At 37.2% G+C, this 21,472-nt stretch overlaps 2 protein-coding genes across 2 annotated transcripts in view; one reads left to right on the top strand and one right to left on the bottom strand.

Annotated features, from left to right (window-relative positions):
- Window positions 1-21,472, top strand: part of FERD3L (Fer3 like bHLH transcription factor) — a 450,573-nt gene that overhangs the window by 269,830 nt on the left and 159,271 nt on the right. The window lies entirely within an intron of this gene.
- Window positions 1-21,472, bottom strand: part of HDAC9 (histone deacetylase 9) — a 999,599-nt gene that overhangs the window by 127,935 nt on the left and 850,192 nt on the right. Inside the window, exon 23 of the mRNA XM_082472710.1 lies at window positions 15,566-15,684. Coding sequence (XP_082328836.1) covers window positions 15,566-15,684 — 119 coding nt within the window. The remainder of the gene's footprint in view (window positions 1-15,565; window positions 15,685-21,472) is intronic.

The following is a 21,472-nucleotide window of genomic DNA, read 5'->3' on the forward strand; positions in this document are numbered from 1 at the left end:
TCCATTCTTTTTCCGAGGTCCTGGATCATCTTCACTATCATTACTCTGAATTCTTTTTCTGGAAGGTTGCCTATCTCCACTTCATTTAATTGTTTTTCTGGGGTTTTATCTTGTTCCTTCATCTGGTACATAGCCCTCTGCCTTTTCATCTTGTCTGTCTTTCTGTGAATGTGGTGTTTGTTCCACAGGCTGCAGGACTGGAGTTCTTCTTGCTTCTGCTGTCTGCCCTCTGGTGGATGAGGCTATCTAAGAGGCTTGTGCAAGTTTCCTGATGGGAGGGAATGGTGGTGGGTAGAGCTGGCTGTTACTCTGGTGGGCAGAGCTCAGTAAAACTTTAATCTGCTTGTCTGCTGATGGGTGGGGCTGTGTGTTCCCTCCTTGTTGGTTTTTGGCCTGAGGCGACCCAACACTGGAGGCTACCCAGGCTCTTTAGTGCGGCTAATGGCAGACTCTGGGAGGGCTCATGCCAAGGAGTACTTCCCAGAACTTCTGCCGCCTGTGTCTTTGTCCCCACGGTGAGCCACAGCCACCCCCCACCTCTGCAGGAGACCCTCCAACACTAGCAGGTAGGTCTGGTTCAGTTTCCTACGGGGTCACTGCTCCTTCCCCTGGGTCCCAATGCACACACTACTTTGTGTGCCCTCCAAGAGTGGAGTCTCTGTTTCCTCCAGTCCTGTAGAAGTCCTGCATTCAAATCCCACTAGGCTTCAAAGTCTGATTCTCTAGGAATTCCTCCTCCCGTTGCCAGACCCCCAGGTTTGGAAGCCTGACGTGGGGCTCAGAATCTTCACTCCAGTGGGTGGACTTCTGTGGTATAAGTGTTCTCCAGTTTGTGAGTCACCCACCCAGCAGTTATGGGATTTGATTTTATTATGATTGTGCCCCTCCTACCATCTCATTGTGGTTTCTCCTTTGTCTTTCGATGTGGGGTATCTTTTTGTTGAGTTCCAGCGTCTTCCTGTCGATGATTGTTCAGCAGTTAGCTGTGATTTCAGTGCTCTCGCAAGAGGGAGTGAGAGCACGTCCTTCTACTCCACCACCTTGAACCAATCTCCAGTTTTTTATTTTTGGCTGCACTGGGTCTTCATTGCTGTGTGTGGGCTTTCTCTAGTTGGGGCCAGTGGGGGCTACTCTTCCTTGCTGTGTGCAGGCTTCTCATTGTGGTGGCTTCTCTTGTTGCGGAGCATGGGCTGTAGGCACGCAGGTTTCAGTAGTTGCGGCATGCAGGCTTTAGAGTGCAGGCTCAGTAGTTGTGGTGCACTGGCTTAGTTACTCCGCGGCATGTGGTATCTTCCTGGACCAGGGCTCGAACCCGTGTCCCCTGCACTGGCAGGCAGATTCTTAACCCCTGTGCCACCAGGGAAGTCCCTTCCCTCAGTTTTATTCCTTGTTTTTATCTTAAGCAACATGAAGAGTCTTTTTTTTTTTTGCACATAAAAATCTTTTAGGTGTTTATGGAAATTCTTACTAAATAAAGAAGTTTGCTCTTTGTCCCAGATATCATTAGCCTGTACTACCTATATGAGCTTGTCTAGCTAGACCGACTCCTTGTTATGTAGGTGTCTGGGAGATTTGTTCCACCAACAGATGTGATCCCCCAAAATCTACAGACTCATGCATTTTGTTAACAAATGCTAATTATTGCTGTTTTCATCTGTAAATTAGTTTGAAGTATTTAAAAGCCATATAGTTATATTTTGTTATCAAGACACAGATCCAGAATTGTTCAATTCCAACAAGTGTAGTGTTCTATGCATGTATTAAACTTGTAATCCAGAGCACCTTCAAGGCACATGAAAATTGTAAGAGTATATAATTCTGGCTAAGATTTGTTGAGGGCCTACTAAATGTTAGTTTTTAGGGTGAAAATGGGCTGTTTTATTTAATCTTCACAAACCTATGAAATAGTCCCATTTGCAGAAGAGAAAATTGAGTGTCACTAAGCTAAAATAAGTTACCCAACGTCACACAATTAGAAAAGTGTCAGAACCAAGTGTCGATCCTAGAGAGGTACACTTCAGAGCCTGCTTTTTTGAACCACTATCTCATACTGCCTGCTAGTCTGGTTATTGTTTCTTTTCTTTCTTTTTTTTAATAGCAACAAACATAGTTCAACTTGGATGCTTATGAAAATATCTTGAATATACACCCATTTACCAAACTTTTCAAGTAAAAGAAAAAAAATAGATTGACTTTGCAGAATTTAAATACATTTTTAAATGAGGTCATTTGATTTTTTTAAGAGAAAAATCATCCAATAAATGAAAGTCAGTAAATATCTTTTGAGTCTGGACAGTGAGTGAGGAGATGTTTTCGGCCTGGGGATAAATAGTTAACAATACAAAATAGCCTCAAATTGCATAGTTTTGGCAAATCGCAATTAGGGCAAGCAGTAGAGGATGATGTGGGGAGGTGGGGGTGGACACGTGGTTAGGGAAGAACTCTCTGAGAGGATAATATCTGAGCTGAGGAAACAGCCAGGGAACACTGAAGGAGAGAGGGTAGCAGACAAAAGGAATATCCTATGCACAGACCTGACAGGAGTCTGGCCAGTTTGAGAGATGGAAAGATTTGCAAGTCTGGAGCATAATGAACAAAGGGGAGGACCAAGGAGAATAGGGTCACGTAGAGAGAGGAAAGAGGGCATGTATGGTAGGAAGTGCAAATTATATTGTAGTTGCAGGAAAAGAATATTAAGCATAGGGATGAACTGCAATAGATGGTCAATGATTTGGTAAAATAATTTCTGAAGCAGACAGCTCCTCCAGTTACAGACACATTCTATCAAGGCAGAGAAAAGAGGAAAACAGTAGGGAATGAAGACCTTACCTATACATTTATATCGTTTTATATGACTCCACCTAAGTCATTCCTGAATAAAGGCTCAACATTAGAGAAATATGCAGTAGTTGAAGCAGAGATTTACAAACTGATGTTCCTAACCCTAGGCATTTGTCTTTCGCTTCCAACGTGAAAATAAACATCAAATTATTTTATGCAGGTGACTCATTTAGATTGAAAAATTCTACACATTAAAAATCTGAAGAAATGGGGCTTCCCTGGTGGCGCAGTGGTTGAGAGTCTGCCTGCCAATGAGGGGGACACGGGTTGGAGCCCTGGTCCGGGAGGATCCCACACGCCGCGGAGCAACTAAGCCCGTGCGCCACAATTACTGAGCCTGCGCGTCTGGAGCCTGTGCTCCGCAACAAGAGAGGCCGTGATAGTGAGAGGCCCGCGCACCGCGATGAAGAGTGGCCCCCGCTTGCCAGAACTAGAGAAAGCCCTCGCGCAGAAACGAAGACCCAACACAGCCATAAATATATAAATAAATAAATAAATAAATAAATAAACCCAAAGCTTAAAAGATTTAAAAAAAAAAAAAAAACTGAAGAAATGATAGGAAGAGATAAATAAGAGCTTACAATCTGGTTAGATCCAGACAATTTCTTATGGAACAAGCTGGTACTAAGATTTAGAGGTAGGCTGGGGAGGGGATGAAGAAACTTCTTTAAAATAAGTATGGCATTTTAAAAACAACATGGAAGAAAAGTATACATCTCTATCTCATCACATTTCATATTGTTTGATTGAAAATACATCAAATTCTGGGGGCTTCCCTGGTGGCAAAGTGGTTAAGAATCCACCTGCCAATGCAGGACACACGGGTTTGAGCCCTGGTCTGGGAAGATCCCACATGCCATGGAGCAACTAAGCCCATGCGCCACAACTACTGAGCCTGTGCTCTAGAGCCCACGAGCCACAACTATGGAGCCCGCGTGCCACAAGTATTGAAGCCTGCACGCCACAACTACTGAAGCCTGCACACCTAGAGCCCGTGCTCTGCAACAAGAGAAGACACCGCAATGAGAAGCCTGTGCACTGCAAGGAAGAGCAGCCCCCACTTGCCACAAGTGGAGAAAGCCTGTGCACAGCAACAAAGACCGAATTCAGCCAAAAATAAATAAATAAAATAAATAAATTTATTTTTTAAAAAAAGAAAAGACAATATATCAAATTCTGAGATCAGGAGAAAGCTTCTTTCTTTTTTTTTTTTCAACCAATTCTTTTTTATTGAAATATAGTTGACATACAATGTTATGTTAATTTCAGGTGTACTACATAATGATTTGACATTTGCATACATTACAAAATGACCACCATGATAAATCTAGTAACCATCCATCCCCAAAGTTATTACAATATAATTAATCATATTTCTTATGATTACATAAGAATCATAAGATTCTTACATTCTGTGTATTACATCCCCATGACTTATTTATTATAGAACTGGAGGCTTGTACCTCTTAATCCCCTTCACTATTTCACCCACATTCCCATCCCCTCCCTTCTGGCAACCACCTCTTTGTTCTCTGTATCTATGACTCTGTTTTCATTTTGTTTTGTTTTGTTTGTTTTGTTTTTTAGATTTCATATATAAGTGAGATCATATAGTATTTGTCTTTCTCTATCCGACTTCTTTCACTTAGCATAACACCCTCTAGGTCCGTCTACATTGTCGCAAATAGAAAAATTATTGATACTTTTTTTATGACTAAAATATTTCATTATACATATACCCCACATCTTCTTTATCCACTCGTCTATCATTGAACGCTTGGGTTGCTTCCATATCTTTGCTATTGTAAATAATGCTGCAATGAACATTGAGTGCATTACAATGAACACTGAGTGTATATATCTTTTTGAATTAATGTTTTTGTTTTTTTCAGGTAAATACAGTACATAGAAGTGAAATCGCTAGGTCACATGGCAGTTGTATTGTTAATTTTTTGAAGAACCTCCACACTGTTTTCCATAGTGGCTGCACCAGTTGACAATCCCAACAATGTTTGTAAGTTCCCTTTTCTCCACATCCTCACCAACACTTGTTATTTGTTTAGGAGAAAGCTGATTTCTAAAGTACTCTTTCTACCAAGGGACCTGGTAGAGTTCAATGTACTCTACTGAGTAACAATTATGTTATTTAGGTGAAGAGATAAGGGGAAGTCCATGGAAGTGACTGAGGGAAATACTGGGCAGAGGAGGCTCATTAACTGTAATGCTCCGGAATCATAAGAATTTGTGTTAAGACAGTTGCCACAATTCCTGGTGACTTATCTGTGGCCATGAGCCCCAGTGTCACCCGGGACAAGTCTGGAGGTTCTGTTGAAAAAGATTCAGGGAGAAAAGAGATATGTGGGACTCTAGCCATCTCCCTATAAAAAGCAACAATAGCTACCTATTTCAGATGTTTTTAAATATCTTTAAATATTTAAATATGTTAAACATTTTAAAATAACTAAATATTTAGAATATATTTTCATCTAAGAATGCAAAGTTGTTCTGACCTTAGAATTCTGAACCCAGCTTACTTGTATGAAGACAACAATATCCCCAAATTTAATGGGTACAATATCACTGATATCTTGTCATATTTACAGTATCATATATTACAAAGCATCTTTTCAAGTTCATTACCTCATCTGATTCTCATAATAGCCCCATGCTTAGCCAAAACAAATATAATTTGTACTATTTCTGTTTGAGAGACAAGAATATTAAGTCACAGAAAAGTAAGTTGGTTGCCAATTAGACCCAAAATACAGATCAACTAATTCCAAGTCCTGTGTCCTTTCTTTATATAACTAGCCCCGTGGTTCTCAAAGTGTGATCCCTAGACCAGGAGTATCAGCACTCACCTGGGAACTTGTAGGAAATGCAAATTGCAGGTCCTACTCCAGACATAATGAATCAGAAATTCTAACAGTGGGGCCCAGCACACCTAACAAATCCCCCAGGTGACGCTGATGCCTGCTAGTTCGGAAACCATGGTACTAGATGGTAGTGATTCTCTAGCCCATGAGAGCAGTGTGAGGAAAACTTCCTGTAAGAGGAAAGTACACATTCATTCCCCATAATTTCCATGATAACTTCATCAGCCTCACATGTGCTAGTAGATAATTATCAGTCATGTAGCTGTGGCCCATACCCTTACACTACTGGCTCCCACCTATGACATTACTTAATAAATCATTTGACTACCTGACTCTTCATTGTATTGATTTGATTTGTAAGATGAGTCGGAAACCAATTTTACTTAGCGTGATCATCACGATAAAGGGTCAGAGCCTACGGTCATATAGATTTCAGGCCAAGGAAAAACAATTTTTTGTCTGAATTAAAAGCCAACCCATTAAGAGAATCCACTACCTGAAATTTCTCCTTGATAATACTTTTGGTTGTTTTATATTATATTATTATTTTAATTTTTACTTTCTCAAGACTCTATTCAATCACTGGAAGTCTGTAAAGGAAATATAAAATGGAAATCTAAGCTATAATTTTAGTATGGCTTTTGGCTGGGATTTTTAAAACAACATGTCAAAAAGTAAAATACTACATATTTCATTTAATCTAAGGTGTCATCAATTACAGCACAAAATAATTGTGACCATGTTTTTACAAACCACTATGTAAATTAAAAAAAAAAAAAAAAACACTGCCCACCCAACAATTAAATGCCATCAAATGTAAGAGGTATTCCAATTCAGACATGTTAAAGTATGAAAAAGTATCAATGAAATATAGCATGTATTTTACTGTACAGTTGCAGCTGGCATCCCCCTTCAGGATGTACATATTTTATTTTCAAAAGCAATGTTGACCTGGCCCCAGCTATGGTACAGTTACAGTAATTTTGCTCTTCAAAGTTAAGCAGTAGTCATCGTAGCCTAAGGATTGTTTCATGACATCAGTAACTAAGCACTGCAGATGGAAAATATTCTTCTACAATTTGGTATCTGAGCTGTCATGTGGTATAAGGAAACAGGCAATTGAGTGAGAAAATGAAGGCAGGGTAACAGTAAAACATGGAGCACTCACTGAATAAATCTTTTGCTTGTCATTTAAAAATAAAATCATTCCCAAATCTAAGATTTGTAATTTTTTATATGCTGACATTTTCCCTTCTTAATTAACTATGCTGCTTCTTTATACTGACTGTTAGTTACATATAAGGAAGCCATGTTGCATAAGACATTTCTGAATATAAATGTCCTGTAAATCAACTTCCCCCTGTCTTTGCAGGGGGCAATGTACTTGCTTAAGAGCACAACAAAGAGATGTACTGGTATGCAGAAATTTTGAGCCAAAGACAAAATGAGTCCCTAACTAGTTCTTGCACAGAAAGCTTCATGAAAAACAGTGCACACGGTCTGCAAAATGGTAAGTTCCCATATGTTAAAAGAGCTCTGGTTACTTTTTTGACTTGGAGAATTTTATTTAAATAAGAACATTTTTGTTGTGAAAATTTGCTTTTATTTTTTCTGTATTTTCTCAATTTGGAATAAGCTTCTACAGTAATTAAAAACTCTACTTATTTATCTGGGATATTTTTAATAACCCATTGAGCCAAGTGGAAAATATGTTGAGCTGGAAGTTAAAAGCCATGAGATCAAGTTGTGGTTTTGCTATTCCTCAGCTCTGTGAGCAAGTCACTTAATTTTTCTGTCACTTTTTTTTAAATTTGGAAGTTACGTGACTGCTAAATCCATGATTGCAGGGTACAAAAAAAAAGAGTGCTTCATATGTATTATCTCATTTAATCATAAAAATGAAATGAGAAAATGCAGGGAAGTATTGTGTACAGTGCCTAGCACAGAGTAAACACTCAACGATTTCCAGTAGGTATTATTACTGTACCATCAATAAAAACAACACTGCCAGAAAGAAATTAATGTTCCCTTTCCAGGTAAGAAAACAATCTTCAAGACGTTGAAATGATATTCCTGTGGTCTTCCTAAGGGCCCAGGCCAGGATTATGACTTGTGTACTGGATGACCAGCCTGTGCTTTCAGCCTCAGAGCCATGGTGCCCTCCACAGTCATTCACAGCACAGCCAGTCAGATGGGCTTTGAGTAGCCCATCTTTTCGATTTAAATTTAATTCCCAAAGTACTGCTTGAAAACACCTTAAAATTATAATATTTTATCTATCTATCACATGATTTCTAGCCCATTCTTTTTTCCTTAAAGTTTGGATGAGACTTGAAGAATTTTAGTACCCAATAGCCTCTCTGCCAATTTTAACTTGAAAGGAAGGGGTGTATATACAAAGTGTAAAACGGTAAAGGGAAGAGGAAAGAGTAGATTTGTGGGTGTATGTGGTTGTGAGACAAGGGACATGGACTGCAGTTTGAGTAATAGTTATGGAAGGTAGAACGCATTCTTTCCTTCTTCAGCTGCCTCCCTCCATGTTTTTAAGTGCTTCATACTGAAAAAGAGACAGAAGCCCAAACTGACTAAAAAAGTCAGGTAAGGTAACACCCAGGCAACAGGAGACTTGGGAAGGGATGTTCACTTCCACACTATTCACAATAGTGAGAACCGAAACAACATAAAGGTCCATTGATAGGAGGATAGATAACGTACACTATGGTGTCTGTCCATAATGGCCCAGTATAGAGAAATTAAAAGGACATATAAACATTCATGAGCATATGTCAAAACAAAGACATTAAAAGTGAAAAAAAGCAACTTCCTTAAACTATATGTACAGAATAAGGTAAATACTTACCTTCTGCTATATATGGTAAATTAAAAACCATACTCACTAAAATAATATTGTATAGTGTGTGTTTGCATGTGTGCGCGCGCGCGTGTGTGTGTGTAAGTACCGGAAAGTACACAAATTATGACAGTGGTTATGAGGGGAATGGGAATAAGACTTAGAGATAGTGATTCAGTGATTAAAGGGAAGTCCTCACTCATCTGCAATTTTTATTTCTTTTATAAACAAAAGATTTGGAGTAAACATAATAAAAATATTCAGCTGCTGCCAATTCTGAATAGTGGAAGTAATAAAGTTGTTATATAATTCTCTGTATTATACATCTTTTAAATCACCCAAAATAAAAAAAATTTAGAATGGATGCATGATTTTAGACAAAATTTCTGATTTCCCAAATTACACTAGTTTATTCTCTCTAAAATGATGACATATCAATGTGCAAATCCTTGATATGATGTTTATAATGTCGGTGTGACTTCCAGTTATGAGACATGAAGATTAGCTTGCCCTGCAACACATATCTGAAGTCTGTTTTACAGATAAGAAATCTTTGGAAAAACTGAACACTCATTTTTTTTATTGTTTGCTTCAAAGTTCAGTAATATATAACAAAACAATTATGCCAGGCATAATGGGAGAAGCAAATAAGCAAGTAGAAAGAGACAAACTATTCTCTGCTTCAAGGTAAAGATCGTGGGTGTGTGTGTGCGTTGAGTGTGTGTGTGTATTTGAAGTGAAGCCTATGGACCCCTTCTCAGAATGTTTTAAAATGTACACAATAAAGTACACAGAAAACAAAATAAACTACTATAGAAAGGAGCAACCAAAATATGGAGGAAAGCCGTGGTGTAACACGTCTAATTCTATATTACTGCATCAAAGAACTAAACGAGCAGCTGGTCTGACATACATCATCACTTCAAAGTAATGGTGAGAATAACTGATCATTGGAAATATTTACACAACAGTAAAGTGATATGAAAATAGCTGCCATTTCTATTGGTGACAAGGCTACCTATTTTACTGATATTGCTATGGTTTGTTGCCTATATTTATAATGGGAGAAAATACATTCCTAAATTCATACAGCTAATAAGGGGCAGGATTAGTCAAAATAATGTAATTTTTTCCCATCCAAGTTCATGAGCCCCATGAATTCTATCCATGGATTCCCAGGAGGCCTGCAGACTCAAATTTAAGAACGTGTGAGACAGAAATATGCCCACCATCCATTCATCTACCTCTACTTCCAAACAATTGCTTAAATTTGCGGCAGTTGGAAAATCAGATAATCAAGTATGCTAGTTACATATGTAAAGAATTAAGCAGAATCTCAGTAAGGGCAAGAATGCATGTCTATACATTTATAAGTGGACCTTCTGCATCAATTTTTGCATTTCAGAAGTTCTTCTGTTTGTTTTCTGATTCTTAACTGTGTTTCAGATAGTTCAGTTGCTAAAAATGCACCACTGGATAATTTCTTCTGCATCAGCATATTAATAATGTCAAGATCCAAGCGCACCTCAATATACCAAGACAAACTGCAGAGTTTTTAGGCAGGCAGTGCCTGAGTGATCCTCAATACAAAATAATGGTGTCTCATTTTTTTAAAAAGCATTGTAATTTACTCCAATTGCCCCCAGACTAATTACAATGTGAGAATGCATGTGGATATGAAAATGTGAGACAAAGGTACTTCTCTTCCTAACCTGACTTTTAACTGAATGGACATATGCTTTTTATTCACCTGGAATCCTGAATAGCTTCCTAGGACCATTCTGACCATTTTGTTCAAATAAGAGTATAAAATTCTTACATTTGTGTTGTGTACTTTGTGTTCAAATACATCATCTAAAATCTCAGACTTCTGTTGAATGTTTAGAATTGTTGAAATGATATCCACAATAAAATTCAAAACTATTACCTCACAATGCTTAATCATTTATTCCTTATGTTGTAGGTATAATTATTATTTCCCTACTCTCCTACTGTTTTTTTTGGTTGATTAAGAAACTAACTTGATTACAAAATTAATGAGGAACAAAGTTGAGATTTACACATAGATCTTCTGACCCTCCCCAAACGAGCTCTTCTGCACTCTCCCATATTTTTTCACATTTATTTCAGGTATATTATTTAAAGGAGTCACTCTCCCCCTGTCCTGTTTTTCTGAGGAGAGATGAAATGAGTTTTCTCACCATCTAGATTCTAGCAGTTGTTAATACTCAGTGCTTCTGCCCAAGGCCCATTATTAAGGAAATCATTACTTCCCCATTTAATATTTACATTATTTTCAATCATATTTCTATTAAAGGAAATATTGAATAAGTGACCATTGTCAGAAACACAGGTTTGTGTTCACTAAAATATTATAGGAGTTACGAATATGTGGTCTAAGACCTGAAAATAAGTAGCAGTGATAGAGGGATAGCAATACCAAAACCAAAAATAATCATGAACTCCCAATTCAAGAAGCATCAAATATACCGGAAGAAAGGGTCTGACTTAGCTAAGAAATCATGGGTTCATTTTACCTTTACTCATTAAAAAAAATAATAAAGTTACTTAGACTATGTGCCAGGTGCTGGTCCAGCTTCTGAGGACACAGCACGGAAGTATATAAGAGAGGTTAATCTGATGGTAGATGGATGGGAGGATACTTCGAGTAATCAACCAGCATGATATTCCCCCAGTTTCCACCCTAATATAAAAGAACCGAAGCAGTTTAAGTTTAACGTTGATCTTTCATGAAGTGACATTTGGTAGGTGTCTTCCAGACACTGCTTTTCTCCACACCTGTTTGCTGTGGCCTGAAATTCTATTATTGAGAAGACAAAGCATTGTTGCCACAATTGCAGAAAAATAATAAAAGATTCAACTGCCAAACAGAACTAACACACTAGCTGGAATGTACTCATTTAAAAAAGTATAACCAGGTAATAAAACACACAGAGAATATGATCAAGTCCTTTACAGGTTTTGATAATGGGGAGAAAATCAGAGACCTCGGACAGCCATGGACATTTTAAGGTAAAAGCAGAATCATTAGTGAGGGAAGAACAAGCAAAAATGAAAATCTACTTATAGTTCTGGCTCAGTCCGCCTTCAACTCTATGGACAAATAAAATGTGTAGGCAGAGGACATTGTGAACCAGACACTCCTGAATACGCACGAGAGAAGCACAAACATCCATCATTAGCAGATGAAGTAGATCAGCATAGCCTCATATGTTTAACGAACTTGTTTCCTGGCACTTATTTGTTGACTGGCTTAGCACTCAACTTCTTAGAGACTTATTTCTGGAGAATTAACCAATGAAGGAGTTTTTGTCCTTCCCTAAGATTAACTCACAGCTAAGTACCAATTCATTTAGACAAGTATCTGCCCCACAATAGTGTATCTCCCTGACAGACATTCCACAAGGGAAAAAGCAATGAGAGGATCACTAAAAAGGATAACACATTCTATCAAGGAGAAGATGGTAATTCAAAACTCTAAGACATGTTATTTGATTTTTTCCCCAACTACTATCTATTCTTCGTTTGTCAAAATAACACTTGTGTATTGGCTGAGGGAAGTGGTTTCTATCTCAAGGACTATAAAACTACTCTCTGTTTATAAAAAGAGCATGTGTTTGTTTTTTTTAATCACACATGGCTATCATCTCACAATGATTTTTGCATTATTCCAAAGAAAGGAAAGTTCTTACTCACACGATAAAAGCAATTTGCACATATGAGCTCACTACCTGAAGCCATGGAAAACGGAAAATATACAGGTGTATTGAAAAGAAAGAAAAAATATGTTTTGTTGTAAAATGAATTTGAACTAAGGAAACTTTTTTTTTAATGGTGACAACACGGTTAAGCCAGGGGGTGCTGCAATATGGTGAATCAATTTTACTCAATTTTACTGTTTGAACATGGCACTTACTTGCTATGCCAAACTTCTTAAACTGTAACCTGAAGACAATAAGATCCAAACAAGAGTATTTAAAAAGATAAACTGATAACTTTAAGGTAAAGTTTGATGTAAGGTTTAGGGTAGGACACTAAAGATACTCATTCCATTCAGCTTGGGCCTTAATCCTGGTGGTTAATTGAAAGAACAGCATAGATTTCAAATAACTAATTCAGCTAATTTATTTAAAACTTCAGCACAAACAAATCTGAATATTTGTATTCTCCTCTCACAGCAAAGAACGTTCAATATGTGAAGAGATGAGAGGAGAAAAGAGGAAGAAAAATACTACTAGCCAAGAATCAACTTTAATTTTAAATTACCTCTGTATGTGAGCTGAGACTTTTGTCAAAGTATCAACCAATACTTAAAAAAAAAAATCAGGGAATTAATTAGATGTTTAAAAACAAAAACATTTGTTATTTTGACTTATCTTTTCCTTTCAGAATTATAAAACAAAAGTTTTTTAGAGGATTTATTCAATGTGCTAAGACAAAATTTTGGCATCTCTGACAAGACAGTATCCTCCAAACTACTCTCTAAAATCCTTAAACATTCTACTTTGGGCAAGGGTGGGTTTTGCAGGAATGGGAAAGAAGTGTGTTTCTTTCATTTCTACCTACTTTTTACCTTAGGTTTTAGCCCATTTCTAGCCTCATTTTGGGACTCTCCTCAAATGGAGAATGACTTCTGGCATGGGACAGTGAAGGACCAATATTAATTGTCTGTTCAGACCAAAGCAATATAAATGCATTTGACAGGTGGTTAGAAAGGAAAAAAAGAGACCCAGGCGTGCGCTATTTGGGGAATAACTATACAATGGTCCAGTAATCCTAACCTCTACCCAGTTAGTATGGCAGCATCTCTAGAAAATATAGCTGGCAAACTGAGACCTGCATGAGATGAGCTATACAAAAAGTTGCTCATATATGATGTCCTGCTGTTTTTCATTTAAGTAGCATGGGACTAGTGGGTGTCTGTCACAGACTGCTTGTGGTTAAGGGTCTTAGGCACCAAAATGGCCTCTGTAGTGTGCACACAAGTTCTCTATTCTCATGCATTTTATGAAATGTTTTTCTTTGTGGAAAACATCCAGTAAAAGCTTATGCAATTTCATCTAACTACAAATTCAGGATAAGCACTTGGGTTTTAACCCCAAGTATTTCAGATGGTGAAATAAATTCATTTTCTCATCTATGAAATACGTGAACTGTTTTAGATAGCCTTTACCACAGCCTCTTTGGGTTCTAAGATGGCCTCTCCTCATTGTATATCTTTTCCTTATTAAACTGCATATACTCAACAAAGGGTCAATTTTTAAAATTTGTATCTGTGTTTTTCTTAGGAAACAAGTCAGCTAGTAAGGAAGCAATGTTCTGTTGAATAGAAAAGACAAAGAAGAGAAGAAATAGATGAGGGGTGGGGGGGGAGACTGGAGAAATTATAGATAAACTTATCCTGGGATAGAAAACAATGAAGAGCATCCCCCCAAATGATAAAGGAAACACAACATAAAGAAGGTCTTGGTGCATTGTATTAAAGCTAACAAGAGGTAGAAACTTCCAAGATGACATTTGAGATCTGAGTTTGAATTTGACTTGGCAAAAAATGAACAAATAAACAAGCAAACAAAAAGATTAGTTCCTTCCAGCTAGTTCAGACTTGTTACAACTTTTCCCCTTGGCAGGGAGAAAGACCCAAATATAGACATTCCTCCCTTTGAGGGAGATTCTTGGATTTAATGGCAAAGGACACCTTTTCTAGATTTCCATCTTTGCTCCATGTGTTTTCTATTGTTTGGGTTTTTCTCAATTTAGGGTACAAGCATTTTTTTCCCCTTTATTTAGACTAAACTATTCACCAGTCTTGACCCAAATGAGGTTTATCTGCAGTGAAAAGACTGACTTCCATGTGAGGGGGATTCCACAAAGAAAAAGGATAATAAAGATATGTGATATGAACAAATACCTCTCTATTCAATTTTACCAAAATTGTGAATTATGCTTTGTTTGTGTTTGTAGAGCTGCCTCTTTCAATATATTTTCAATAGACAACAAGGCACCAAGAACGCTGAGTAAATAACAGATGTTAAAAATAGCTACTACCTAACAATGTTACTGGAAGAATTAAAGTGCAGAAAACTCTGTCACATGTAAAGCCAATTTAAAACAAAGGCTGGCATGATACTGGTTCTTTGGTTCTTTTCAAATTAATAAAACACATTTGCTCCAAACACATCTCTCTCACTTAAAACTATTTGGGTTGTTTTCAGTTTGTTTCTTTTCAACCCCCACTAAAATACACAATAGTGGATACTATTCTTGGTGTAATTTTGCTTTCTTCCTTCATCTTTTTTTAAAAATATATATCCAGAGTGCCAGCATACATCTGCATGTGTGGACTATACATATGCCTTGTTTTCATACTTGGAGAGCACGGAAATTCTCCTTAAAGAAAGACTCTTTATAGCCAGATTCCATTAGGTCATGTTATTCAAATACAATGTGACACAAAATTCATTTGTTCATTTGGTGTCTAGCTGCTAAGGGATACAGCCAAAAAGGTAACCTTTGCAGAACAACAGAATACCAGCAGAGATGCCGATCGTTGCCCATAGGCATGTACAGAACCTCTGAGCAAGGGGAACTACACTTTTGTATTAAAACCTAGAAGAGCACAGCATTATTGGGAAACAGCTATTTCTACCCCATATACAATGAAATAAATGCAGTGACTTCCATTCTACTTGCAAAAGCCGGTTAGCTTTTCTAGACCTCTCAAGTCATTTAACATATTTTAAACAGAAGCCCTATCACTTCTGCCTTTAAATAGCAAAACACAACTCCTGAAAAACCAAAGGTTCTGAAATGTCCCTTCAAGCCCACCAAAGGCAATGATTTAACTTTGTTTTTCTTAAAGGCCAATTTCTACAGAGGAATGAATCTGACAAAGCAGTAAACACCATCTAAAATCATTTCTGAAAGTCTCACCTAAGTTACCATTCACATGTAAAAAATGATGTCTATTACTTACATTTTGCTGTCACTTTGTAGCCCCCCAGAGGAGGGGCGTGGCCTTCTAATGCATCAAATCCAGCAGAAACCAGGACCATGTCGGGATCAAACTCTTTGGCCACAGGCTTCACTATAGTCCTGCACGGTAAAAAGGCAACCAGTTACCCATGGGAATGGCAAATACCTTTAAAAATTGTGCAGTGAAAATGACTTGGTACAACCTCAAGAACATCCCAAGAATAAAGAAAAGGGGAAAAGAAAACACTATTTGAATGGACCAAAAACTTATCATTTTCTTAATACTGAATCACTGTTATTTTAGCATCCCAATTCAGTCTTTTTTCTTTCATCTTTTTTTCTCCGAATTAAAAAAAAAAAATGCTTTGCAGGTACATTCTAAAGCCCGTCATATTACATGAACATCTGTGGCTGTTTTATCCCACTGCCTATAAAAAACTGCTTCTTCCAAGGGAGTGACTAATGTTTTACAGAGGAAAGTCGAAGCTTTAGTGAAAACCCGGCTTGCTCCAGTTAGTGAGAACTTGGTGTAAATTTGAACTATAAATTTCTTTTGGGAAAAAGTTGCTTTTCCAACTTTTTTAAAGAAACATTTTAAAATGTTTGTCGTGGTAGGGGGTAACTCTTGCAAAGGAAAAACACGAAATTCCTTTAATAGAATCCAGATTATAATGTTAAGTGAGTCCAAGGTCAGAGACACCAGGAATGTGGCAGTCTCATCCCTGACAGCAGCCCCTGCTGGTCCCACTCAGACACTTCAGCACTTACCTCCTCAGCCTTCTCAGCCTTCCCTAACCCCTTCCTCCTCAGAGCTGGATTTGAGCGAGAATGACTAGTGGATGCTACTGGGCTTTATAAAACCAAATGGTTTTTTGGTGCAGGTTTCAAGACCAGTGTGCCATCATTTAAATTCAAAACTTCAAAGACTATTTAATGAAATGGGAATAGTTCACACTACAGGGAATTTAAAAAGTAGTAAGTTCTCTTTTGTGTGTTTGGGAGAAACAACTAGACCAAATATTAAAATAGCTATCCTTGAATGATGACATAATTAAGTTCTTTTAACTTTTTTATATTTGCAAATTTCCCAGATATTTTACAATGACCACATATTAGTTTTATACTTAAACCTTTTTGCATGTAAACAAGAAGTTGTTCACGTTATAAAATAAAAAAAAATACTTATTTGAAACTTAACTACATAGAGATTAAAATGAATTAAATATCTTTCATAGCTGTACTACTGTCATAAAAGTATAAAAGTTCAATCCTTCAAAATCAGAAAGGTACATGTAAGTGACTTCCACGGTAGCCTTGCCAACATTTGGAAAGCAACTTATACCTGAATTGGCCCATCTGTGAAACTAAGTGAAAATTTAATTTTGTTTAGCATGTACAACTTCATTATTTTACTCTTCAGTAAAATTAAGAATCTCTAACACAGCTACATTATCAGGAGAGATATTCAATACATTTCCTTCCTAATAATACCAATAATTTTTACAAAAGTGTCACATGTTATGAAGTCACCACTTTTCATATGTGTGAAATAGCTGTGTTATGTATATTGTTGGAATATTAGATGTTGGAATAAATTGTCTCAAAGAATCAAGAGTGTTTTACCAAGGTACTCCATCTATTTAGCTTGATTAATCCTATGTACAATCTTAGAGAAGAAACACTACTCTTAGGAAAATATGGAGGTAGATGATTAAGCAATGCTGTCCCTTCAGTCATATGCGTTACAGTAACCATGCGTTATACTTTTCCATCTCCTTTCCATCTCTTTGGAAGATTTCTTCCCCTACTCTTCTTTCTCCCCAGTCAATCTATACTTGTAAGATTAACTGAAGGATAAACATCCTTCAACGCACAGCTCACTTACTACCTTTCTCCATAAAGGCTTCTCTCTACATATGGATATAAAATATTTATGTATATATTTTTGAAAGACAGAGATAGAACAGGAGACAAGGTCTGCCAACATAATTTTAGAATATGGGAAACTTACAGATGATCTACGGAAGGGAAAGCTGAAGCATACGTGTAAATCTACAGAGAGGGAGCCACAAAAAGCAAGCTGACTTTTCTCTGTCTTGCTGGAAGAACAAACTGGCCAAAGAGAAAATACCTACAGAGACTGACATTTCTGAGTCACTCAGACCAACAGTCAGGTTTTTTCCTCTATTTTCCTATAGTGAATTCACCAGTCAAAAAGGCCCCCTCAGTTATACAGAGCTCTCACTTATCTTTTCAATGCCCCTTTCTCCAATATGATGGACTGTGTGAAGAAAGTTTCTAGCATGAAAGACAAGAAAAGTAACACGCAAACAAATGAATAAACGAAAGGGAACTCTGAAAACAAGAGAAAGTGCAGGGAAGAAACTATAATAACAGAAATTTGGATTATCCTCAAAGACATAAGATAGTACATCTAAGAAATGAAAAGAGGGTGCTATTAAGAAAAAGAAGAAACAGCAAAAAAAATGTGTAATAGACTGTTTAGAAGATAAAGTTGACAAATTCTCTCAGAAAGTACAACACAAAACGGAGATGTGAAAAATAGGCAAGAAACTTGAAGGACCCATTTAGGAAATTATCTTATGAAGGAAAGTCTAAGGAAAATATTTAAAAAATTATAATCTCATATACATCTAAGCTGCAAAACTGAATAGATGATAGAGTTTCAGATATTTAAAATATCAAACAAAAAGATATTATCTCCCACAAACATCAAAGGAAGGTACTGGATGCCTCCATCAAAATGAAGGCATAAACTAAAAAAGAGGATGAGACACAAACCATTCCCTCCAACAAAACATTTTTATAAATGTCCATTTTTGCCAAAATTAAAAAAAAAAAGATCTAACCTTAGAACAAAATAGAAATTTGGTCTGCAATTGGAAAGTTGGTATGGACTGGAGTAGGTTTTTATTCCAATGCAACTATTTTGTTAACAAAGACCTTACCCAATTACAGAGGAAATATGTTTATTTGGAGATATGCCACATATCTCCAAATATACAGAATCCACTAGTTTCTGTCCGAAGCAAATATCACATGTGTTATGTATGTTATTCCTGAATATACAAACATGGATTTTACAATTTCACACAGGCTTTCAAAATGCTCTATTTCACAAGACTAATCCTATACACTTGAATTCACTCCAAAAAGTAAGGAAAAATGGAAAATTTGAAAAAAATACATCACTTGATAAACTCCTTCCATTTAAAAATATACATGCTTAGAATTGTGTCCGAGTAGTAGCTGTTTGTTGAATGAGTTAGTGATGAACGGTTATAAGAGTTGTGTAATGCTATGCTACAAGATATTCTGGGTACTGAAGAACTCTATGACAACAGGTGCTTATTGGTGGTGATATCGATAAGGTCCATTCAGGCATTTTAACAAGTATGGACTGAGTGTCTACCATGTTGCAAATACTGTTTGGCTTAAATATGTGCTAAATTTTGAACTGAATCTTATTTATTTTCCTATTGTTAGTATTAAACTCTTTAATGCTCAGTTCTCTGATAAACTGATGAGACTAAGACTCCACACATCTCCTTACTGTGGCAAATATTTTAGCAATGTACATGCAAGTGTTTGCACTCTTCTTTTTATGTTAGTCTAGATTGATTTTTATTCAAAAGCTCTATCATGTTTGAAAGACTGAAAACATATTGGGAGTACTGAGTGGGGAAAATAATATAACTTTTCTTAAATAGAACAAATCCTCAAAGGCATTCATTTAAAATTTTATCTGAATTATTGGATTTTCTGGTAAAAGACAGCAAACAAAGCATATGTGTTACTCCCTCATCTTTTCCCAATATCCCACTGAAAGAAAATTATAAAAATATACATATGAACTCATGGTTTTAAATATATATCAGGTAAACAGACTCAGAAAAACCTTTAGATATGTGTGTATGTATGGGTTATTATGTATTTCCTAAAAGCAATGACAGCAGAGTAGCAAACAGCACAGTTAGCATCAATCTTCAACAAAAGGATCCAGGGGAGGAGCTTCAAGATGGCGGAAGAATAAGACAGGGAGATCACCTTCCTCCAAACAAATATATCAGAAATACATCTACATGTGGAACAACTCCTATAGAAAACCTACTGAACGCTGGCAGAAGACCTCAGACCTCCCAAAAGTCTGAGCCGTGTGGATGACAGGCTCTTGGTGCTCCAGCCAGGCGTCAGGGCTGTGCCTCTGAGGTGGGAGAGCCAAGTTCAGGACATTGGTCCACCAGAGACCTCCCAGCTCCATGTAATATCAAATGGTGAAAATCTCCCAGAGATCTCCATCTCAACGCCACCACCCAGCTCCACACAATGACCAGCAAGCTAGAGTGCGGAACACCATATGCCAAACAACTAGCAAGACAGGAACACAACCCCATCCATTAGCAGAGAGGCTGCCTAAAATCATAATAAGGTCACAGACACCCCAAAACACACCACCAGACGTGGGCCTGCCCACAAGAAAGAAAAGATCCAGCCTCATCCACCAGAACACAGACACTAGTCCCCTCCACCAGGAAGCCTATACAACCCACTGAACCAACCTTAGCCACTGGGGGCAGACACGAAAAACCGGGAACTACGAACCTGTAGCCTGTGAAAAGGAGACCCCAAACACAGTAAGTTAAGCAAAATAATAAGACAAAGAAACACAGAGCAGATGAAGGAGCAAGGTAAAAACACACCAGACCTAACAAATGAACAGGAAATAGGCAGTCTACCTGAAAAAGAATTCAGAGTAATGATAGTAAAGATGATCCAAAATCTTGGAAATAGAATGGAGAAAATACAAGAAACATTTAACAAGGACCTAGAAGAACTAAAGAGCAAACAAACACTGATGAACAACACAATAAATGGAATTAAAAATTCTCTAGAAGGGATCAATAGCAGAATAACTGAGGCAGAAGAATGGATAAGTAACCTGGAAAATAAAAGTGGAAATAACTACTGCAGAGCAGAATAAAGAAAAAAGAATGAAAAGAATTGAGGACAGTCTCAGAGACCTCTGGGACAACACTAAACGCAACAACATTTGAAGTATAGGGGTCCCAGAAGAAGAAAAGAAAAAGAAAGGGTCTGAGAAAATATTTGAAGAGATTATAGTTGAAAACTTCCCTAATATGGGAAAGGAAATAGTTAATCAAGTCCAGGAAGCACAGAAAGTCCCATACAGGATAAATCCAAGGAGAAACACGCCAAGACACATATTACTCAAACTATCAAAAAGTAAATACAAAGAAAAAATATTAAAAGCAGCAAGGGAAAAACAACAAATAACATACAAGGGAATCCCCATAAGGTTAACACCTGATCTTTCAGCAGAAACTCTGCAAACAAGAAGGGAGTGGCAGGGCATAGTCAACGTGATGAAAGGGAAAAACCTACAACCAAGATTACTCTACCCAGCAAGGATCTCATTCAGATTTGATGGAGAAATTAAAACCTTTACAGACAACCAAAAGCTAAGAGAATTCACCACCACCAAACCAGCTTGACAACAAATGCTAAAGGAACTTCTCTAGGCAGGAAACACAAGAGAAGGAAAAGATCTACAATAACAAACCCAAAACAATTAAGAAAATGGTCATACGAACATACATATTGATAATTACCTTAAATGTAAATGGATTAAATGCTCCAACCAAAAGACACAGACGGGATGAATGGATACAAAAACAAGACCCGTATATGTGCTGTCTACAAGAGACCCACTTCAGACATAGGTACACATACAGACTGAAAGTGAAGGGATGGAAAAAGATATTTCATGCAAATGGAAATCAAAAGAAAGCTGGAGTAGCAATTCTCATATCAGAAAAAATAGACTGTAAAACAAAGACTATTACAAGAGACAAAGAAGGACACTACA

This window comes from Balaenoptera physalus (genome assembly GCF_965194825.1).
Source record: "Balaenoptera physalus genome assembly, chromosome: 8".
Classification (NCBI taxonomy): domain Eukaryota; kingdom Metazoa; phylum Chordata; class Mammalia; order Artiodactyla; family Balaenopteridae; genus Balaenoptera; species Balaenoptera physalus.